Consider the following 24,934-nt stretch of genomic DNA (forward strand, 5'->3'; position numbering starts at 1 on the left):
CTGAATGAAAGTGATCAGCTGGTAAGTGAAGAGTCATGAAGTTAGTAAAACCAGCCAAGAATCTATAAGCAGCTCTACTTTGACTTTGAGATCTCAGCAATCTTTTGTTTTCTTGGTTTAGTGCAGCTAAACTCAGATAAGCGTAGCGTGACAGATGCTTACTTTGATGACACCAGCATTATGTAGGAGTAGGTCACGGATAATAGGTACTGATTTGTAAATAACTGGACATGTGTCACGGCGAGATGTGCCGGTGTGTTTGTTAGAGCGGACCCGAAAGCAGACACTGGAGGAAGGAGCTGGTTTGCAAACAGAAGGCGAGCCTTTATTTCAGCTGAAAACATGAAACTATGAAACACCAAGAATAACTATGAGAAACTATAACTGACTATGATAACAAAATGTAAAACTATGAGTATGACTCAGACTGTGACTGGGACTAGATGATATGAGGGAAATTGGCAGACGTCCCAACAATGAACAGTAAGAGACACATGACTTAAATACACACATGAGGTGATCAGGGGAAGTGGAGACACAGCTGACTAGGATGAACATAATGATGCACAGGAAATGTAAACTAAAACACAAAGACATGGAAACTGGACTTTCAAAATAAACAGGAAAACATGACAAGACACAGGCATGACAGCATTAACCAGGCAGACCAGAAACATGACAGATAAGACACAATAAACCACAAGGGGAACTGTAACACATGGGAAGATGACCCAAAGGAGACCTGCTAAACAATGAATAACTACAACTAAGGAACCCAGGATCTAAAAGTACTAACTATAAACAATGAATATCAAAATACAAGAAAACACAAAGCGCTGGGTCATACGACCCCGGACTGTGACAACATGAATAACTTGAGCTTGATATAATATATCAACAGTATATTTCTAAATAGGCAGCTCATTCTCTTTCTCTTCATACTTTATTTAAAGATAGAACACATTTTGGGGTCGACTTGAAAGAAAGGTAGATGTGAAATGTAAAAGTGAGGTCAGAGGTCAAATGTGACCTGATCTTAGCTGTAAACTATAATGTGATGTTAAGAATCCCCATATACCAGATCTTTTCCTACATTTTGCCAATACAAACAAAGGCAGCTGGATTTTAAGCAGAATTTTAAAGATAAAAGACATTTTAATGAAGGTTTGACCTAATTTGACCTTGAGGAGAGGTCATATATCATTCCCTGTATGCCTATATATTGTCAATACAAACAATGGCAGTAAGAAAAATAGTTTTAAATAGCTCTGTGCAACATTTCTATTACTTTGACTTTCAAATCAGCCTACTGAATTTAGTGAAGCCCTGCAAGGGACGTTGGAGAAAGAAGAAAAAAAAAAAAAGATGGACTTTTGCGAGATGTCCCTTGCAGGGCTCCGTAGTAAGCACATCAAATAAACAGGGCATGAAGTTTTCTAATCTTGATGTTTAATAAAAAAGTCTTTTAATTTTCTCAGTTTCCCCCGCTGGTATCAAAACCTGCACTGAGTATTTCAGCATCAAGTTTGAAATTCTAGTACCGCAAGCTGCGACAACACTAGATGATAATACCGATCCTTTTTTGTTTTACACCGTTTACCATTTAGTAACAAGTTCTGGCAAACCTATTCGGTACTGACCAAAAAAGCTACTGACCTATCAAAACCAATAGGAAAGAAGCTAAAGACCAGTTTTGATTACTCAGAACTATTCGTTAAACTTTAATAATGTGTTGGATTTCTCTCTCTTGCGTTGTGTCTTGTAACTTCAGCTCACTGCTGTCACTATAGATTGGTACCAAAAAGGTACAGGTAAAATTATCTATTAAGGCTTACCAGCCTCTATTAAAAGGCCACAGAGATTCAATCAAGAAATTCCTGTTATTTGGTCCCTGAATCTTTGCTTAGTTTAGAAATCTTCATTTAGGACATCCAGAATCAGAATGTGTAGATGTTGCTATATTATTAAACTGAAATCAGCTCCAGCTTGTTTCGCTCAAGGGTTTAAACTGTTCCTTTGGTCTATTTCTACTTCATCACGTGTGCATCGTTATTAAATCATGATCTCAAATAGAATAAAAGAATGTCCGATTCACTAGGAAACACTGTGTGCAAAGGTCGCATCGGTATGAGTTGTGATTAGCTGAGACCACAGCAGGTTTGTTCACAGCAGCTGCCTCATGTTGGGCATAAAAGGTCATCCTGGGGCGGTGTGACCACTGCCTGAATTGTCACAAGTAGTTTCCATGGAAATCTGCTAAAGGTATTGTTATGAAAGATGGAAGCTCGTGAATGAGAGTTTGTGTGAGTAGGCTTAGCTATATCCCGATGGTCCCATCATCGCCTCGGTTTACTTACAGCAGGTAAGCTGGAGTGGTGTCTGTTAATTTGCGGCACGTTCCTGGAAGGTAGACCCGGCTGTGTTGCTTCATATTCTTGTGTGCATATGAGTGTGTCGGGGAGCAGATGGCTGCAAAACAGGTTGTGAAATATGCAGGAGCAGCTATCTCATCCTCAAATCCCCCCCCCCCCCCCCCCCTTCCCTCCTCTCAGTGTGGATGAATGTCTGACCCCCACAGCCTCTCTGTTGATCCTTTTTTGCCTCAGTGTCTTGTAACATTTAGGTAGTTTTACCCAAAAGGTAATTACAGTACTGACACAAACACAAAAGTCCCACAGAAAAACTGCGTATGTGTATTTGAGGTGTCCTGCACACTCCACACTGAGGTGCATTAAGATTTCCACTGATGATGCAGGGAGGAGGAGAAGATATGTACGTGGGTGGAGGAGGTGGCAGAGATACACAAACACTGTATCAGGCTGTAATAATGCAGTGATGTAAGCACAGACAGGTGCACGCTGAAGAAGAAGTGGCGATGCATTGTGACATGCAGAGAGCGAGCGCAGAAACACCTAAGGCTAAATTTGAAACTCTGCCCTGTTGTTGGAGTTGACTTGTTGTGTTGAGTCACAGTCAGCTGGCTGTGGCAGACACATCAAGTGAAGCTACAGTGCACTGCATGGTGTATGCAGCAAATTGTAAATATAGCTGCGTGCTGCTTCCTCCCTCTCGAGGAGCTACCACAGTGATAGCGTTCTGGATCTTTTGACACACAGCGGCTTGCATCAGGGTAATGATGCTCTTAGTGTTGATGCCTGAGTCTATAGGCTGTTGGCTGTGATTATGCAGCCATAGTATTAAATGTAGTCACAGTTACTCTATAAAAAACTCTATAATGTCTTTTACAGTAACAATTTGAAGCTTGTGGACCTGAGAAGAAAGGCCCAAGTTCCCAGACCCCATCATGTTGTCAAATTAGTGTAGAAAGTCTAAAACTGAGAGGAATTCTACTTTCAAAAAATTGTAGGGTTGCAAAGGAAATCAGCATAATTTCACTGCACTGCTTGGTTAATTCTGCAGATCTGCTCGTTATCTGTATTCCATACTTCGAAGTAGCCAGCTACATTACCACTGTACATATTATAGAGCTACCAAAAATACTGCTGTAATACAGTTGTATACATGTATATTTTATACAGAGGAACCAAAACGCTACCTTCTTATACTGCACAGAAGTTGTAAGGAAGCGGTCAAACCAAATCATAGAGTTACAAAGTAAAAGCTAAACAATTAGAACAGAAACTATGAAACAAAGCCCAAGACATTCGCTTCCTCTTAGATGAAGTTTGATGACGTTTTTATTAGGGGTGCAACGATACACAAAATTCATGGTTCGGTTCGGTTCGATACTTTGGTGTCACGGTTTGATATTTTTTGATACAAAAAAATGTTCATGCTTTTTTAATTTGTCATTTATTAAAATTATAAATATATATTTTAACTCAAAATGTACAGTTTTTAAATGTAATGTTGCTGAAACAACAAAATAATAGTAAAAAATAAATCTATCTGATCGAGAAATCACTCATCTTTGGAAAAGAGAGTTTATTACAGAGAAATGTCTCTTTCCAAAATAAAAGCTATATAATACGCTTCTTCTGGGCTATATTCTCAGCAGCATATTAAACATATCAGGTCCCCATAAGGAGAATCATGTGCTAACGGCTGTCTAAATGACTCGGGTAAAGTTTGTAGCATGCGTGCTTGTTGTTTTTGTTTGCTTCCACTTGTCTCTGCACTAGGATGATGTCGGCGTAACGATGATTCGTTGTGTTTCCATTAGTGCTGTCAGGTTAATCTCGTTAAAATGACATTAACGCCACAACACGCCACAACACGGCAAATCTCTGTTAACGAGCTAACTGCGCTAACACACTAGTTCCCACCCATGTAATTGAGCATTGTGTGGCACATCCGACATACTGTTTTACTTTTGTCCATGACGCGCTTACCTTCAGGGTCATACGTCACATGAAAACCAAAATAGTTCCAAAGGCCAGATCTGAATGAGGGTGGGGGAGGTTCAATTTGCCATGTTGCAATGAGCTTAGCTCCTGTCTTGCTAGCTTGAGCTGCGCTCAGTGGATCTGCGCTCGACAGTGCAGCCTAGGTGGAGTAGTCGAACGCAGATCCACTGAGCTCTCAACACAGACAGCATCATCAGAAGAAAAGTTGATAAAATAAATTAAAAATTTTGTATTGTTCGATACATATGCGTACCGAACCGAAAGCACTGTATCGAACGGTTCAATATCGATACGAACCCCTAGTTTTTACCCCTCAGTCTTAAGGATGATGGGGTATTGTTGTCATGGCTTTCGGGTGGCTTTTAAAACAGGATGTTTAAACTGATACCAGAGGTGCTAAAAGTCTTGGACATCTTGAAAAAATATTAATTAAAGTGATATAAAAGTGATGTACCAAACTGTAATGATGGCTGAAATAAGAGTAATGAAAAAAAGAGATGTATCCTTATAGAGGCATCATTGTAAAATCCACAGTAAGTTTGTAAAACACGGATATCTTTAATAAAACAATAATTTTCTTGTTCTGTTGTAGTATCTGCTTCTATCATTATTTGAGTGTGTTTACATACACATAATATGGACCAAAAGGCTAAACAGAGAATAAAAGTTGTAATTGGGAGCAGAGAGGAAAGTAACGAGCACGGTTTAGAGAAAAGCTTTGAAAGCTGCAGTACATTTGAATATTTGAAGGTGAATGTGTTGTGAATTTGTAAGGTGATGACATGCTAACTGTTTATGACTAGAATTTAAAGTCGTACTTTTAATGTGTATGTGTTTGTGCGTTCGTGTGTGTGTGTGCGCACACCATACTCCGGCTATAAGTCAAGTCTGAGGGAACCATGGTTCTGTCGTGTTAACAGATGGCCCTCGGCTTCCCAAACACGGCGAACAGATCGCGCTGTATCCCAAGCAGCTCTGGCTGGGTCAGCCCCCACATGAATTCACTCTATCATAACACACTTGTCATCACATCTCACCCCAAACAGTGAGCTGATCAAGAAATACAAGTGCAGGACAGCGTAATATAAACCCAGAATACTGCAAACAGTCGCACACAAACATGGCTATCTGTATACCTTCACATTGACTCTCTGCTGTTTATCTGTTAGGTTTAACAGCTGTCCCTTTTTGTAACTTTATCTTTTTGATATAGGATTGCATGATTTTAACACTGACCACATATGTTTTGAGCCGTTTCCATCTCTGTTGGTGGTCTCACGTTGCTGTGGAAACTGGCATATTTAAGAGCTGATTGCCAGCTGATACTTTTCTGTAAATCAGCCTCCTACTCTGAGCCCAACAACAACACTTTCATGCTGTTTATCCACTAACCTTTGTGTTGTGGAACATGGCAGATTAATATTATTATTAATATATCCTGTGAACTAAATACAATGTCATTAGCAGCAGATTGCCTTAGTAAATCTAGTTTTTATTTTAGTTAACGAAAAAAAAAGTTCATATCTAGTTGTAATTTTTAGTTTTGTGTTACTTAACCATAATAACCTTGTTGTTCCTCAATCAACTGTGTTAACATCAGCATAAAAACAGGAGCTTCACTGCATGGTTTTCCATGGTTAAGCAGCTCCTGTGGGTGTGATGTGTTGATGGCCCAGTAGTTTTGTCCTTATCCAGTCTTTAAATCTGACGTCATTAGCTATGTCTGGGCCCAAACTCCGCTGCAGGTCCCAAAGTCAAAAGATCACTGCGGGATAACTGAGTTGAAAAACTGTCTAAATTCCATCATCTTTAATAAAATGATCAGCGTTCTGCTCTACCAGGTGTAACAATTAAGTTTAACATCCAGGCATCCATGAAAATGGAATTTATTAAATTTAACAGAGTTAGAAGTTAGCAGGAAGTAAGCTCGCTAGTTTCCATCTAAATGAAACACACCATGTTCTGACTGAGGGATTTATGAAACAAATTAAGACGTACAGCTCTGCTATCGCTTCCAACATAAATGAAGACAAGAAACATAATATAAACAGTGAAACTGGCGGATGAACGCTAACTTTTTTCCACTCGATAAAAGTTAACGTTCCCGATGGTTAAGGACAAATGCAATCACATGGCAGGATGCTGTAAACCAAACTTTAGACAGGAGAACAACTGAGATAATGCATCCACAATACAAGGTTAATCATTAATATACTGCTGCATGCGCTGGGCTATAGTTACATCGTAGGGTTTTAATAACTGAGCTTTAAAATGAACAGCGGTAATAAAAACCGAGAGAGGCCCACAGTGATCACTGACTGTTTTTAGGGGCTTTTTGAGATTAAATAGAACAAGATACAAAGTATTAAAACATGTTAAAAGCACAACAGCCTTATTAAACGCAGGGTAGTTTGGGCCCGTAAGCAGGGTTCATCACGTCATCGCTTAAAGACGGGATAGTGAACACTCGTACATCCCTATAATAAGCTCATATTTCCCCATGTAGATTAATGAATTTCATGTTTATTTTTTTTTATAAATTCAAGTCACATACTAATAAGTGATAAAAAAACAAAACAATTAGTATGCTCTACTGCAGCGGTCCCTAAACCCCGGGCCATGGAGCGGTACCGGTCCGTGAGTCATTTGGTACCGGACCAATCGTTATTGTTATTTTTTTTAGCGTTTCTATCGTTAACTCGGTTTCCGTGGGTCTTTTCCTGTGTGTTATAAATAAATCTTCTTTTTTTTGTACCGGTACTGGTTGTATTCTGTTGTATTTATCCGTGACACCTTAAAGGCCGGTGTCTTTATTGTCAGACATAAACCAGTACGTGGCGCAAAAAAAGTTGGGGACCGCTGCTCTAATGAGTTCTTAGGCTTTTTTTCACTGAGCTCCAAATGCATGTAAATGTATATCGAGGTTCACAAAGTTTTCCAGCTTTTTAAACTTCTGACACCAACTATAAAGATACATTTTGCTTAGCATCACACAGAGGAAGTTTTTAAACTCAAGGGAAAACTTGACAGGGCTTCATTGCTTCCCCACATATATAACGGTTTCTCTATTTGCAAAAAGTGTGCCCACAGCGCTGCAGATAACTGCGCAGGTGGTTGATGTGGACAATATGACTGTTGTATTCTTCATGTCGAGTTATAAAACTTCACCATCTTAAGTTGGGTAGTTTATTCTTATGCCACGCTGCTAATCTTTGCTGTCGACACACGTCCAGCAGTTAACAAGAACACAAGGATAATGGGATCATCCCCTCTCACGTTGGTTCCCCTGGCACCAAAAACATACACTGTGACATCCAAAAAACATTAGCGTGGGTACACAAAGCCGCTTGACATTCCATGAATAGCTTTCTTCATCTATTAGCTTGGCGCGCATACACATATACACAAGGAGCCACACAAAGCCAGCCGGTGCCAATCCATAGCTGTATCTGGGTCAGCACTAACAGAGATGAATCGAACAGAAGTTTCACATCGCCCCTCTTTCTTTCTTTCTATTCCATCGCTGTAGAAATGTAATTAATAACTGCAGCACTTTAGGGAGAGGGTGAATGGGAGAAGGAAGAGAGGCAACAAAAAAAAGTCTCAGAGGGGAGCAGGATGTGGGGGAAGGAAGTGAGAGACAGTTATATATCTTGGCAAGAAATCCCAGGGGTGTAAAAGTTTGATGCCACAAGGTGTAAGTAGCAGTGTTTAGTGAAGTGTTAAATGCGATGAATCGTTCATAACTTTTGGCGGTTAGCAGCAACTGGACGCTGTGTTACCTAGAACAGTAACCTAAACTGTAATAATATGTTTTGAAGTTACCTTATCCAGGATGCAGTGAATGAAGCTAATTTGTTTTGGTGCAATATTGCATATATTCATTAATCTCTGCTTGTGGTGGTGTGAATGAGGGATGATTGATATGTACTGAAAAAAGCGAGAATGCAGACTCAAAAATCAAAAAGCATCGAACTACTAATGAAGTTCATTCATTTGCACAGAAGGCAGCGTTTTAACTTTAATAAATGCTTCAACTGTTCTGACAGAGCATGTTGTAATTACATAGGTTGACTGAAAAGCTGTAAGTAATTTGTGGGAGCTGCGGGGGGGGGGGGATGCGCCAACAACACTCACTATGAATGTTTCATGTTGGAAACTTTCTCCATGAATATTTCATCTGCAGAAATGTCAAAAAGAGAGCAGCATGGAGCAGAGTGGGCAGACAGCCTAATATTGTAGCGCTGCCCTGCTGCACCGAAATGTAGTGATGAAAGAGACATGAGGCAGATTTTTTTTTCTTTCTTATTTCTCCTGGGCAGAGTTATTTATGCAGAGGGCCATAACTAAAAGCTGTATCTTAACCATTGTGTGTGTGTGGTTTAGTCAAGAAGAAACACTCAGTTGGAACGCCAAAAGCTGTGTCATGAGCTGCACGTGCTCATTGTTATGTTTGTCCGGGTCAAACAACATCATTTGACGAAATATATTTGTGACATTTTTCCACTTTTGTGTAGTTATGGGCTACTTGGTGGTAAAATATTCACTACCTTTTCTGATTTATTGTACTAAGTGGGGCAAGTTAGCATAACTGCTTGAGTTCTGCGGGTGATCTGCTAACAATGCAAAGACCAGTGCAGTCTATCAAAAGCAGCACAGATATTCAGTGTCAAGACTCAGTAAAGAGCTGCGGGGTAAAGCTAGCCTTGGCACAGCACTCATAGCTTTGAGTTACCCATCTGCAGTTATTACATGCTTGATCTGATAACAAATCCTTCTGGCTGTTTTTTTTTCTTGCATTATTATTTTAACACAATTTTTCTGTAAATTACCTGCTGCAAACTCATTTATGATTCATTTAAATATTCGTCTCCCCAAATTGTGTGTGCTAAGGAGGAAACTTGCAAAATACTTACAATACAATAAGGCCAGCTGTAACCCCCCCCCCCAAATACTTAATTACATAATCTCGTTAAAATGACGTTAACGCCATAACTGCATTAACGCGGCAAATCTCCTTTAGCAAGTTAACGCAGATCACCCCATGTGTGGAGCTGCACGGTGTCGACGCATTAGCGCAGTTAGCTCATTTACGCGTTAGCGCTGTGCAACCCCACGTTAATGCCATAACCGCATTGACGCGGAAAGTCTCCATTAGCGAGTTAATGCAGATCACCCCGTGCGTGGGGCTGCACGGTGTCAACGCGTTAGCGCGGTTAGCTCGTTAGCGCAGTTAGCTCGTTAGCACGGTTAGCTCGTTAACGCATTAGCGCCGTGCAGCCCCACTCACGGGTTGATCCGTGTTAACTCGCTACCGGAGATTTGCCGTGTTAATGCGGTTATGCCGTTAATGCCATTTTAACGAGATTAACTCTGACAGCACTAATAATTTTAATTTTTTTTTTAGCACCAAAAAGAGCCCAGTGTGGTCCTTGATTTTTAGTGATGTAATCAGGATGATTAACTCAAAGCTTAAATACAGTGTAATATAATATGTATCATATACCATCTTCACCAACTTTGTTTAGTATATTAGCTTAGCAAGGTTGTGTGAACCTGATAGAAATGTCACTGATTGGTCGTTAATGTTAAATTTGTCAAGTTTTCATGAACCAAAACCTATTAGAAAAACGTTTCTTGCAAACTAAAACAGAGTAAATGGATTGTAGTCGTTGATGGTAACAATCTTGATAATCCCTCAGTCAAACTGAGGACCTTAAATGAGAACCTTAAATCTTATTTTCCCTTTTCAGATTTTGCGCACATATTTATGAGTGTTGAAGGGTTTTAGCATTCTTGTTGATTCAGGCTTTTTGCCAAATAAAACAAGTGGAATCACAGTCTGTCAATGTTTAGTGCGTTGTTGTAAAAGCTTACTCGGACGTTTGATATGGGACCTTTTTCTTTCTGTTCTTAAAAGTAGATTAGAGCTTGTCTTAAAGTATGTATCAGTCTTTAGCAAGTATTGCAAATCTGTTATAGAGATGCCTTTTTGTGTGATTTACAGCTGTATGATGAATGGTTGTAACGCAAAATATTAGCTGAAAGTGTAGACAAATTCAAAAAGTTGGCATCAAATATCAAGTCCAGCCTTCGCCCAAGAAAGGGTGAAGACATTAAAATCAAGATCTTGCTGTTGTGCATATTGTCGCTCTCACCATAAACACATGCAGGTAAAGGAAGAAGGGTTAAACGCAGTCATTATGCTGTTATAAAGCTTCCCATCCGTCCTGTATCTTGTTCTCACCGTTTTCCCTGTTATTCCGCCTTCCACTCACTCTGTCCAATTGCTTGCATTCACCATTCAGTCCCCCATTTCAATTGGTCCATCCTGCTCAAGTATGACTCAGAAAGGTGTGTCGGTCTACTATGTGAACCAGCACAATGTGTGTCAGTGTGGGTGTGTTAAAGAGTGCTGGCACGAGTGGGTGTTACCATGCCCTGTCATTTTGAACGATGTCATGTTTCTTATTTACCTCTTCTCCTCTGGACTTTTCAGTTTGCTCTGCTGTTCCTCTGCGCTGCTCTCAAATCTGATGCGAATTCCGCTGTTTTTGTCTTTTTCTCACCACTGTGTCGCTTCCTGTCTCTTTTGATGTTCTAAGCAGGACAGCAGAGCATTCAGGAATTCCACTTAAATCTTTTTTTGACTGTAACTATTCATATTGACAATCTTTTTTTTTCTTTTTTTTTAGACTCAGTGTTTGCTGGATATCAAAAATGGACATCCGGTCCTTGACAATGACGGTTGACATATTTTTTTCCGGCAGACGCTGAGTCTCAAGGTTTATTACTGAACCATTCACCATGAAGGATAGGGGCATAAAAGCAGCCACTGCATCCACCCAAACACCTGCCCCATAACTGTGTTACTTATTTCCGTCCGACCTTTATAATGCATCGTAGCTGCTTTTACGTCCCGTGTCCTGCTCTTCCCTTCACAGCCATTCCCATTCCAAACTTTTAAGTCCAATTTAATCCCTACATCTCATCCTTTACTTCCATCCATATCAATTCACTCCTTATCCCACTATTCCAATCAGCTGTAAATGTCTGACAGAGCCTTCAGATACATTGAGAAGCGATCCAGCAGCCATTACACCAATGAATCAAAGCCAGAGCAGTGCCTCGTATTGTTTTCAGATTCATTGTCAGGCCTCCTTTTCATGAGAGTAGTCGACACGGCATCCCTTCCACCTCACAGCTTACTCAGGACACCCTCACATGATCACCAGGTTCTGAGAAACTTTAGGCACTTTTTGTTCCAGAACCATATGTCACATATCCAATCAAACCCAACCTGCCCTCACCCACACGGTCACAGGATACCCATAGTGCTGTGCTGTGGGGTTCTTTACCATCAGTCCGACAACCAAGGACCCTTATTTTGTCTGTATTTCCCAAAACAAGACCACCTCGAAAATGTATGCCTTCATGTTTTTGAGTGTGGCCACGTCCAAAAGCAACTGCCAGGCCAAAATCCTAATCTTTTTAATGCCACCTCCCACAAAGGAGATGGTGAGTAAGGGAAGGTGAGTAAATAAAGAGGGAAACTTGGTCTTTGAGTTGTTTTTGGACAGGGAATTGTTTATGTCCTGTTAATTCTAAGAGTTTTTCCCTCCTGTTTGACAGACCCTTGGGCAAAATTTCAGCAGGGTTTTTAGATCTCCTTTAGATGCACTTAAAATCATTAAAGTAAACCTAAAGCCAAATGTCCACTGGATTGTGGATCTGCATTCGAGCTGAGCTACATTCTTGTAGTGTATGCAGGAAATGTTTCAGGGGTGGAGCATCATCCAGCCTCTTTTCTAAGATACTTTTAATTTTCTGTATTTTACTCTTTTAAGTGTGCCAACAAATGCTTTTGGGTAGTACTTTAGCTACTGATTGACCTCAGAACCCGGTAGCCACTGATAAAACTCATAACCTCCAATGTCTATCCTTAACTAAGACAGCGTGTTTGAGATGGAGGTTGTATTGAGGGCTGTACTAAGTACTAAGGCAGTGTATACTCTAACTTGAATAAGGATGACATTTATCTTTTGTCCTGCCTCCCTCCTCTCACCTGCTCTCACCCCTAGCTATTCGCAGCAAATTGCTGCCCCTCTGTGAGCGTCTGCTGGAGGTTTCTTCCTGTGAAATGGGAGTTTTTCCTTCCCACTGTCACCAAGTGCTTGCTCATAGGAGGTTGTGTGATTGTTGGGGTTTTTATAATTGTAGTCTTTAACTTCCAATATAAACAAGGTGACTGTTTCAATTTAGTGCTATAAAAATAAATTGAATTGAATTAAATTGAGCAATTTAGTTGGTAATAATTGTAATAGTTTGGTCTCCTCTAAGAAGGCAACATTTGGTTTGTGGCTAACTCTTTTTGAATGTTTATAGTTGTGTTAATAACACAAATATTATCGTTAATTATTTTTATCAGTACAGCAGCAGCATGGGGATGACTTGGGGATGAATGGCAAACATATGACTTTTATAACTAACAACTAAATGAACATTTATTTCTATTTAAGCTCCATTAGCTAGGGTACTAATAATAATGATAATTGTAATCGACAATATTAAATCATTTTCCAATAAAATAAATAGATTCTTGTCCTCCAATTGCAATAAAGCTTATTCATTAGTAGAGACACAATGACATGGAGTCCCTCAAGACAGGCCTGTCATCTCAAAGAATGGAGTCAGTCTCAGATTACATGATTTTTCTTTTTCATTTTTAAAATCTTTCTTTATACAGCACCAAATTAAAACAACAGTCACTTCAAGGTTCTTTATATTGTAAGATAAAGACTCTGCAATAATTCAGAGTACACCCCAACAATCAGATGACCCTGCTATGAGCACTTGGCGACAGTGGGAATGAAAAACTCCCTTTTAACAGGAAGAAACCTCCAATAGAACCAGACTCAATGAAACAGGACAAAAGACAGACTGTGGATCAGAGCCAGAGATTAATAACAATAACATGATGATAAGATAGAAGAAACTGAGACAGGCTAAAAAAAATTACTAAAATTATTATGAAATTATAACATTTTGGGGTAAAAAGCTCATAAAGACGGATGAATGGAGCCATTTGAATGGCAACTGGTGCTCTGCTCAGCTAAGACAAAGATGCAGCTTAATGCAGCCAGATCTGGTGGACATTAACTGTAAAAGTAATGAAGTTGAAATAATTGTAAAGTTTTATTCTGTATGAACCCCCAGCATTTTCAGGGTTCATTTTTAACCTAACAGGGAGAACAGCAGGCATAAGAAGCTCTAAGTCCCTGCCCCTTTTGCCCCGGCTGGTCCTGTTACACTTTCACACAAAAGCGGTGTCGCGAATGAGGATGGAAGCGCAAAGAGCAGATGCCGGGACCTTCACGGGCGGTCGGTCACGGCCCCTCTGTGCATTTGCGCTCATCCTCATTCCTTTTCAAAGCTCAGAGAGGAGGCTCCACCTGCCACATCAGTGAAGGACGTGCAAGGAGAAGGGGAAGTGGAGACAGAGGAAGTGAAAGTGGGAGCCGAAGCAAAATCATTTTCCATTCCTCTGAATGTTTTGGTAGCCCAGCTGGCTTAGGGGAGGAAAAAATAATTGCCAGTGTGATTGAAAGTAGGAGTTGCGTGAGCTCTGCTCCTCATTAAGGAGAAGCTTTCTTTTTCTCCAGTGGAGGCAAAAAGAGCAGCGGGAGTTAGAGCAGGGGAGCAGGGGCAGCCGGTGTAATTTGGCTCCCTAAACTTTCACCTTCTCTTCTCACACTTCATTCGCTATGCTCCTCCAGAGACTAGTTGAGTTTTAGCCAAACGGTTTATGTCTCTCACTTTCTTCTCCCTTATCCACATATCTCTTGTTGGGCCTTGCCCTTGCTGCCACATCCATAATGTTAAGGGCAGTGCTCACTTACTTACTCAGATCACTTTTTCAGGGAGAGGAAAGTGAGCCAAGCTTTAGCTAACTTTAGCTATGGTGTAGAAAACTTTTTCTTTACTCTAAAGGAATGTAAATAGGGCAATAGGACAAAAAAACAACATGTTATGCAGAATATCTAAATGAATGAGATATAGGAGATGGGGTGGTAAAGCAAAAGTATTGCTCCTCTGTGTGTGTGTGTCTGTCTGGCTTAGCCGGCAGTGCACCTGCAGACGGTAAGTAGAGCAGAGTAAAAATAATGTTTGCTCATTCAGAGATGATGGACGAGCTCGTAAATGCAAACTCCCAGTGAATGAACCAAGCTGTTGCGTCCCCGCAAGGGCCATACCCAAAACCCCGTTTCAAAAAGCATGTGTCCCAGACATTTTACATCTGCTTTATCACTGTCTACTCAGAGGCCAAGTGCCGAAACATCCATAAGAGTTTGGGCGTTTATATATATAAATATATATGTAAAAAGTCGCAGACAAGACGAGGAAATGTTGGTGCGGAGATAATTCCAGGTGCCGTCCTGCTGCAAAAGCAAAGCAGGTGACGGGAGCGCGTCAGCTTGTGTTAGCACATTAATTTGAAAAGCCAGACCGCTCACACCAGAAGCCACATCGTTTTCACTGTCTGGCACGCACATGTCTGCGGTCAGACTTCCACCGCTGGCCGCCCCCGCGGTTCTGCCTGCACCACTGACATTCAGGTTCATCGCTCCTGCTGTCAATATCAATAATTACCAGCGGGCACAAAATTGGCTCTCAGCGAAGATGAACTGGAGCACAAATATAGAATGAGTTCACTTGAAGGCACTCCTTAGAGTTCAGACCTCAACAAGTCTTCAACTCTCCGTTATTTACCTTGACAGCACCAAAGACAACAAAGCAGGTTTATTATCAGAGGCAGGCTTTATTTCTTAATGTTCTGTGCCCATGAGTCTGACTTCTCATATGTGGCATAAACAAAAGTTTTCAGGAAGAAACTATTAAAAGACAAACACCTTAACTTGTTTAAATATCGTCGATTTAGGGACATATTTTCGGGCATGACCCTTTAGCCTCTTAGTTTTAGATCCCTATCTTTAAGTAAGACTTCTGACCTCTTCGTGCTCAGTGGAGGACCGTTGTTTGCATTGTTGTGCATGCAAAAAAACATGCGTCCATGCTTTATTAAATAAATAAAATAAATAAAAATCAGCTTTCTCCTCCATCCTCCGTCGAAGTCCACCATCTTGAATGACAGCAGAACGGCATTGAGGGCTTTCTTTAAGACTGCCACACATGAAACTATTAAATCAGAATCAGAATCAGAATCAGAATACTTTATTGATCCCTGGGGGAAATTATTTTTTGTTACAGTGCTCCATTTTAAACCAACATTAAGACAAGACAGACAATACGCTAACTAAGAATAGTACAATATATACATAAATATACATACATACATACATAAGTCACTTATAAATAAATATTTGGAAAAGAAACATGTGTAGTTGTAGCAGCAAACAGTGTGTTAAGTGGATGCGTTGTACAGGGAGATGGCCACAGGCAGGAAAGATTTCCTGTGTCGTTCAGTGGTGCTTTTCGGTAATCTCAGTCTCTCACTGAACGTGCTCCTGTGACTGACCAACATGTCATGGAGTGGGTGGGAGGTGTTATCCAACATTGTCTTTATCTTGGACAGCATCTGCCTCTCCGACACCACCTTGAGGGAGTCCAGCTCCATCCCCACAACATTGCTGGCCTTACGGATCAGTTTATTAAGTCTGTTGGCATCTGCGACCCTCAGCCTGCTCCCCCAGCATGCAACAGCATAGAGGATCGCACTGGCCACCACAGACTCATAGAAAATCCTCAGCATTTTCTGGCAGATGTTGAAGGACCTCAGTCGCCTCAAAAAATAGAGACGACTCTGGCCCTTCCTGTAAAGTGCTGTGGTGTTTTTAGCCCAGTCCAGTTTATTGTCAATGTGTACTCCAAGGTATTTATAGTCCTCCACAATGTCAACAATGTCAACACTGACCCCCTGGATTGAAACAGGGGTCAAGTGTTTCCTGGTCTTCCTGAAGAAATGGGAAGGAACCAAGCTGACTGGTGAGCACCAACTGACCTTTCTAAATAAGAGTGGAATGTCAGTAAACTGGTCATCTTGCACAGATAGAAAAGTGTAAATAAACTCCAAATGAAGCCAGGTCTTAATGATAAATCCCCACAGCACTGTTTCCACCAATAGAAGCAATAATAGATTAGACATATCACATCATTGCTTTACTCTGAATTTCTATTTTTAACAGAAATATTAGACTCGATCCTTAATTCCAGGTGCTGCAACTCTGCTAGTCTTTGTTTAGCGTGCTGTCAATGAAATGAACAACCTCCCACGCAAAACTCTTACATCAAAAGCTTTTCGGCAGTTCCTATGACAGGACATAAAATCTTATAGGAAGTGAAAAGTGGCATTTCTTTCACTTATTTAACACTGAATCGCATGTTTTAGCTGTAATTAATTAATGCAAACAGTATTTTTGCTGCTATGAAGGAGCACTTACATCAGATCGATAGGTCTGACCGCTAAAGATAACGCAGCGAAAATGCTAAGGCATGCCACGCGTAATTATAGCGTAGGCGGTTTCATCCTCTTGAGCGCATTTTATCCTGCCTTTAATTGATGTGTTTGTGCCTGCAGTCAGTTTTGAGGAGGCCATTAGCTGACTGTGTTGTTTTTATTTTGAATATCACGCTTATATTTTAATTAGATTTGTGTCTTTTGTTTGTATTTAATTGGGAAAAATAGCCTAAGTCAAAGATAGCAGTACTCGAACGCGCGATCATTTTAGTTTAAAGCTAAACGAGTTACCTTCCTCCCTTTTTGTCAAGTCACGCTCAAAGTTTCTGAAGGGCAGCCAATCACAGGTTTTGACATTGACCGCCATAAATACAAAAAGGAATACTGCATACAGTGGGATAGATGGAGCTCAACATTTATAACTTTGCACCTGCTAAATTTTATATCATAAATACACATCTTGATTCAGATAGATAGATAGATATGTGTGTCTTTTTTCTATACTGGTTTTCCTGATTCAATAGGGAACCCTGTAGGCACACACATATGGTAAATGGCCTGCATTTGTATAGCGCTTTTCTAGTCCATAGGACCCCAAAGCGCTTTACACTACATTCAGTCATTCACCCATTCACACACTGGCAATGGCAAGCTACATTGTAGCCACAGCTGCCCTGGGGCGCACTGACAGAGGCGAGGCTGCCGGACACAGGCGCCACCAGGCCCTCTGACCACCACCAGTAGGCAAACATGGGGTTAGTATCTTGCCCAAGGATTTTTGACATGCAGCCAGGATGCAGCCTGGGATCGAACCACCAACCTTCTGATTAGTGGCTGACCTGCTCTGCCACCTGAGCTACAGCCACCCCACATATACACTGGGAATAGTCTGAATTCAGCACAGCTGCAGTCACAGTTAATTGGGTAGACAGGGAGTGCTCACAACACCCAAAGGATCTTTTTTTAAATGTGTGTGTTCCCTTTTACATCCCTTTACTCGTGTGACCTAGAGCCTCTCCTTCACTGATGGAGTGTTAGGGTGATAGATGGAATGAGTCTTCTCTCTCTTCCTCACCCTGACTCCCAGCCTATCCATCCATCCATCCTCTCTGGACAAAAAGGAAGGGGTGAGGAATGAAGTGATGGATGAGTATGGAAAAGTTTCCTAATGCGTTAATGTTCTTCTCCTGAGAGGAGGGGAGCAGAGGAGATAAGGAGAGGCCGTGTCACGTGATGATCAGGGAGAAAGAGGGCGAGAGGGCCACATCTCCAACCTGGAATAGCCCGACAGCAGCCGCCTCCCTGGAGTTTCTCTTTCAAACCCACGTTGAGCACTTGCTGTTTGTCTCTTATCGTGTCAGGGGAGAGTTATTTAAAAAAAAGAAAGAAAGCAAGAGAGAAAGAAAAGAAAATTTGATCAGAGGGGAGGGGATCTGATTTGATTAGTCGTGACTCCAGACCACAGGAGCGCTTGGCTGTAGTCTCTCTTTCTCTCTCTTCATTATCTGATCGGCCTTCTCTTTTTGCATCTCTTCCCATACTCTCATATTCGTAATGGGAGTCAGCCATTGTGAGTGACTTTAATGCACTGATGTTCCACTAACAACTTTCCTTTAAAACAAGGCTTCGTCGACTCCAGTCCTCAACACAGCAGCTCTACTGTATGTTGTCCCAGTGTAAAACCTCCTGTCTCACTTTCTGAACATCACCACCTCCTCCTTCTCCTTCTCCTCCTCCTCCTCCTCCTCCTCACCCCTGCCTTCACCCCAACTCCCCCCAACCATTTCCCACTTCCAACAGAAGCTCAGAGTAAGCCCTACTACTCGGATTACTCCCCCACCCGCCTTCTCATCCACAAGATGTGCACCAGCCACTACTTGGACCTGTTCATCACCATCGTAATAGGCCTCAACGTCATCACCATGTCAATGGAGCACTATCAGCAGCCTAAGGTCAGATGTTTGGGAAAACAGGATGCTGGCTTGGCTCAGTCCTTTGGAGGAAAAAAAGAGAAAAAAGTTTTACACATATGTATACATGTCAATCTAAAAAAAATCACTATGTTTGAATATTAATATTGAATATAAATGAAAAAATATTCATGTTAAATATTAAAAATTCCTTTGGATGTTCTTTTTCCATGAGTGGTTTTTAATTACCATCTCATATCAGTCACTTCAGATGATAATGAATACAGTGCAGCTTCTCATAGTCCTACAGTTACAGACAAATGCACGCTCTTTTGTTGTGTCAGGAGTCTAATTCTTCAAATTTTGCCAATTCTTTCAAGTTTTCCTGCCATGAAAATAATATAAAAAGCTGATTATTGGCACGCACGTTGGCTGTTAGACACTCCATTCCTTAATCTTCAGGTCAGTGGCGTCTAAAAACGAATGTTGTTGGAATTCTAGTTCAGCCTTCCAGAAACATGAGGTTTATAGCTTTGAATGCTTTAGGAGACGGTGTCAGGTGAACAAGCCTTTCCAACGATAATAAAATACTAATGAAAAAACCCCCCGCCTCACCAGTTCTTTGAACAAGGCTGAGAGAGGGATAAGGTCATCAGGGAAAACAAATGAAAGTTAGATAAGAACTGTAAAAAGCTTGGCTAGAAAGGCAGTGGTAAACTATAGAGGGAGGTCAAAAGAATAAATACTGAATATTTGGACAATCAGTGAAAAGAAAAAAGTCATATTAAAGGACTTTAAATAATGCTCCAAACTGTAGAGAATTAAGGTAACCAGGTTTAGCCCAGATCCAATCCATTAAAGAAAGGTAATTATATGAGAATCACTGAGGTCTGGTTATGGATTCTGAGGATTTATAGTCTATATTTTAATCACCATCAGGCATCAGGCTTTGCCAGCTGGGATTTCTCCAACACTCAAATATGAGTCCATCACTTCATGTATCACATTGTTGGCCAACAACAAACTGAGGTGGATTTTTGAAAAAATAAATGTGACTGAGTGGATAAAGTTGTTTTAAGCAAGATGCATCAGATATCAATGGAGAGTCAACAAAAGCATAGGATTGCATTACAGGGTGGATAAGGGTATTGTAAGGCATGGTATATGAAAATGTAGAGCAGGAAGCTAGATCCTAGCAACATGCTAAGAATATTAGTAGACAGTAAAAAATTACATGAGCCCTAAATTGAAGTTGTTTTTTGAATTCTCTAAATATCTGGCTAGTACCACAATATAATGTTTGAATTGTTGCCTCTGATTGCCATCACAGTGGATTTTAGATCAAACAATCAAATTTCAACTTTTAACTTTAATTCAGGGATTTCATAAAAGCCTTGCATTAACTGTTGATGAATTATAGCCATTTTTATGCATGTTACCCCATTTTCCACTGTTTCTGAGGCAACTGATTGACAAGCAGGTTCACGGGCATGTGAGGCCCAGGTCCAGAGAAAGTGAGAGAGTCTATCTTAAAGCTGAAAACAATTAACCTATTAAACAGACAGCAAAAACTTTAGGAGTCACCAAATCATCAACTAGTTGTTTTTTTTTTTAAAAGGACATGATGACAGAATTCTTTCCATGGTTAAGAAAAACAACTTCACAACATCTGTCAAAGTCAAGCACACTCTTGAGTGGGCATATCGTTGTCGACCCTAAAATGAAGAGACACCTTCATGAATGTAAATATAAAAGGGTTTACAACGAAGAAAACATCTAAAACAGTTCTGTCACTGGAGCCTATCCCAGCTGTCTTAAGGCGAGAGGCAGGGTACACCCTGGACAGCTTAACAGTCTGTCGTAGGGCAAAGACATAGACACAACCATTCGCAGTCACATTCACTCCTATGGGCCATTTAGAGTTTCCATTCTGCATGTCTTTGGACTGTGGGAGGAAGTTGGAGTACCTGGAGAGACCCACACAAACACAGGGAGAACATGCAAACTCCACACACAGAAAAACCCTGGCCTAATGGTGGAATTGAACTCAGGACATTCTTGCTGTGAGGCAACAGTGGTAACCACCGTGCCACTGTGCTGCCAGACAGGCAGCTCAGTAGGTAGACTGGTTGCCCCATGATCAAAAGGTCAGGGGTTCAAATTCGTACCAGATCTACACAATGGCTGCCCACTGCTTCACTGAGTGAGTGGCTTAAATTCAGAGGACTAATTCCCTATGGGATTAGTATATGTTTATATATAATTTGTATAGATGAAAGTGAAATTATGTTGGGGGAAAAGGATTCAGAAGAAGGGAAACAGCTCGTGATCCAAAGCATAATACGTCATCTGTCAAACACGGTGGAGGCTGCCTTTGGAAGCGAGCCACTATTGTCTATTGATAATGTGACGTTACCAGGAGAAGCAGGATGAGTTCTACAGTATACAGAGCTGTGCTCTCTGTCGCTGCAAAAGATTTTCATCCGAGTGCGGAGAGAGTCCTTACATTTAAAATAATGCTAGTTAGTTCAGTTACTTTTGAGCTTCTGAAAATGGGGTACCACATGTCAAAACAGTTGTAATTTCTAAACAGTTACCACAGTTCAGCCAAACTTATAATAAATCTGCGAGTACTGCATTTGGGTCCTCTTTCTCTTCACACCTGACCGTGACAACCCTGAGGCATCTTTATCATTTGATTTAAAATCTACTGTGGTCACAAACTGAGTTACTGTCCAAACATTTATGGAACTAACCATATAAAGCTGATCTCTGTCAGTAGGTACTAGAGAATATGTTAAGGTACAATAGAAGGTTTGGTGGTTTAGAGCAGTGATTGGTTAAACTGAATGATGTTTTCAAGGAGCCGTTGGTGTCAGATTAGAAGCTTTTTGGCTAGAATGTGGGGGTTTTACTTTTTAGTACAACAGAAGGTTGTACCAGCGGATACCCTTAAGAGAAACAGAATGTTGTTTGTTAGAAGGCAGTAAGACTGAACAGTGTTATTGGTTAGGATAGAAAGTTTAGCACAACAGATGGTGGCCAATACAGTGCAGCATCTCTGGGAAGAGTAAGAGGTTTGCTAAAATGCCTGGAATTTGTTTTTTGTTTGTTTATCTTGTACAACAACATCATTAGTAAAATTGTTATTAGATAGAATTGCCGAGTATAGATATTAAATAATGTTAGGTAGAACTGAATATATTTGGTTTGATAAGAGACTACTTGGGAGTATGATATGTCAACAGAGAGTGCTAGCATAAAATGTTGTTATAAGTGTAAAATCTTCCTGCAGGAATCAATCAATGGTCTCTGACTGCTTTTAAAGTAGAACAAATTGTAGAAAATAGAAAATAATAGATGGCTGGCATCAAGGGATTTATCACAAACTGGTGTTAGTGTATGAACTGCCACCAGTGAGACTTCAGTCCAATCCCTCCTGATGACCAGTTCCCTCCACAGCTCTCTGTTAAAGGTCAGTTTTTACATGCAGATGGGAAATGTGAATTCTCCCTCCAGCAAAAAAAAGAAAGAAGGAGAAATGGCCACTTTGATTCTAATGGGCTTTTCATGGAGAATGAGGGAGGAACAGAGGGGATGGTGTGATCTATTCATGGAATGGCTAATTCTGAAGAAAGGACAGCCTTTGCATTATGGACCCTTTAGTATTTTATGTAAGGATTATAAAAGCATGAACGTGGTTTATTTAAGCTGCAAAACTAAGCAGCATAACAAGCCATTCAGTTTAAATCAGTGTTTTCCCATTAAAATATGAAAAAGATAGCAGCGAGGTGAGATCATTTCATTGGTTTTCTCTGCAGCTTCAGCACATTTCGATAAATAATGAAAACCACAGATCGCCATGGTGGAGTAAGAGAGAAAATTTAATGCCGGCTTTACAGAGTTGTTAAAATGAATACTTTTGCACTTTATGAATCTGTAACTTTTTTTTATCATTTCTCTCAGGAGCTGGATGAAGCACTGAAGATCTGTAACTACATCTTCACTCTCATTTTTGTGCTGGAGTCGGTCTTCAAGCTGGTTGCCTTCGGCTTCCGACGCTTCTTCAAGGACAAGTCAGTATATAAATCTCTCGCAAGTTCCCCGACGTGTCATGTTGAACTTTCCTACACTGACACAAAGAAAAACTGAGATTCTGAAGAAACATTTGCCTCCTGTTTTTCGGTTCTGACATTTGGGGTGGATGTGATATTTTTGTAGATTAGTGGTTGCAAGCACTTGTCTTTAAATTGTGAGTCATGTAGAAAATCTGAGGCAGCGTTCAGACAAGTTAAATGAGCTTTTTCTAAGGTGCTCCAGCGACTGGTTCTCAGAGAGGCCTGCATGAATACAAACAGCCTTGTTAAACACCAATAAAACACAAATGCCTTAGATGATTTCATAGCTTTGAAATCTCTGGCTTTCTGGTGAAAACCACACAATAATACACAAACACAATCCCAGCAGCATTGCTGCATACTGGCACATGTTGCATATAAAGAAATACACCCACTAAACCCACACGCTTCAGTGGAGACATCGTGTTTCTGGACCAGAGCTGACCACCTAGGAGTCCACGATGTCTGTCCCGTTCACCAGAGAAAGACCATTATCCTTTTCAAGTCTGGCAAGAACCCAGTTTAAGAACAGCTCAGTCCACAACCTTTTATTTTTGTTTCCAGGTACAGCAGCATTTAGCCAAAAAAAACCCTGAGCTAATTTAAAAATACATATATAATTTCAGGCGGATTGATTAATGCAGTTTGAGTAGATGTAGGGATATGTGGATTTAAATGTCAAACTCTGAGTGAAACAAAGCCTCACATGGATATTAACAATGTAAATAGCAGTACAATAACCAGGTTACTGCGACCACCCACCTCTGTCTTCAGGTTTTATACGTTCACTTCGTTCCAGACTTGTCGTTTATTGAACGGCAACTTCAAAACTGGTCATGTCTGAACATTTTGTGGACTATGCCTATGTGACTGGAATCACATCGTGGCTGCTTTTTAAAAAACTTTCCTCATAGCACTTAAAATAGTCAGCACGCTCTCGCTGTCATGGAGAAAATGATCCGTCTCTAAATTTCATGAGTTATTTGATTAGTTAAATATGCATGACTAAAGCTTTGGAACACTGAGGTGATACATTATACAGAATCTTTTGAGCGTCACTGTAGACTTAAAAAAGGCCATGAAAGCTGTGTTGTACCCAGGATTCTTCCTTAGCGTTATCCATTTTCTATCCATGTTGAAGTTCTCCTAAATAAGGGACCGTCTCTGTCTCTGTCTGGGCAGAATTGTGGTGGAGTTCTTACTATTGTGATGTCAAATTTGGAGTGTTTCCTCTAAGCACTCCAACTTACTCAGTCAAAAAAATAAGACTGCAGTTCTGAGTTGGACTGTTGTCGATTTCTTAAAGTTCAAAGTCATCAGATCTGTGACTCAGTTCTGACTGAAGTCCACTTCATATGATTGGAGTTCACACTTGTGTGATGGTGGAAATGACTCACATATGGGTGATTTGTTTGAGTCCATTTTTGCAGCCAATCACATTTATCCGAGGTTTCAGTGAAAACAACTAACCCAAGTCTGTGTTTGGTGCTGATGAGTATGTTTTGTGTACGTCTGTGTGTGGTTGTTGGCGTGTAGGTGGAACCAGCTGGATCTGGCCATCGTGCTGCTGTCCATCATGGGCATCACTTTGGAGGAGATTGAGGTCAACGCTTCCCTGCCCATCAACCCCACCATCATTCGCATCATGAGAGTGCTGAGGATTGCTCGAGGTATGACACTCCCCCCCCCCGACCCTTACACAGTGTGAGACACCAACGCACAGCAAACTCTTTCAAGGTGCTGTACTTTGAAGATGATGTAAAACACACATCCCCGGGACTCCCCTTTTTGTCATTTTTTGCATGGCAGATCTCAGCATGGTTCGGGCAGGCTGTGAGCCGACCAGATGGCACAGAGACACACAGTCAGCTGACAAACTGAGAAGAAGCGAAGGGAGAGAAAAACACAGGGTGAGGAAAGTGAGCTTAGGGTGTGAGAGAGCCAAAACACACTGTGACAGTAAGTGAACTAAGCTGCAAGAAGCTAAGGAGAGGATGGGGTACAGTAAAGAAGGATGAAAGAGATGTAAGAATAAAAGAGAAATAAACGAAAGAGATGGGATTG

The 24,934-nt window shown here is 40.8% G+C and overlaps 1 protein-coding gene across 10 annotated transcripts in view; it reads left to right on the plus strand.

The window, feature by feature from the left end:
• Positions 1 to 24,934, plus strand: part of cacna1g (calcium channel, voltage-dependent, T type, alpha 1G subunit) — a 207,819-nt gene that overhangs the window by 157,508 nt on the left and 25,377 nt on the right. For 7 of the 10 annotated variants that reach the window (XM_004557531.5, XM_023153369.3, XM_004557532.5 and 4 more), the window contains 3 exons: positions 18,643 to 18,794; positions 22,719 to 22,828; positions 24,407 to 24,540. In XM_004557531.5, coding sequence (XP_004557588.3) covers positions 18,643 to 18,794; positions 22,719 to 22,828; positions 24,407 to 24,540 — 396 coding nt within the window. The remainder of the gene's footprint in view (positions 1 to 18,642; positions 18,795 to 22,718; positions 22,829 to 24,406; positions 24,541 to 24,934) is intronic. The other 3 variants (XM_023153368.3, XM_004557533.5, XM_023153370.3) reach the window with 1 other exon arrangement.

Source organism: Maylandia zebra, linkage group LG8 (genome assembly GCF_041146795.1).
Source record: "Maylandia zebra isolate NMK-2024a linkage group LG8, Mzebra_GT3a, whole genome shotgun sequence".
Classification (NCBI taxonomy): domain Eukaryota; kingdom Metazoa; phylum Chordata; class Actinopteri; order Cichliformes; family Cichlidae; genus Maylandia; species Maylandia zebra.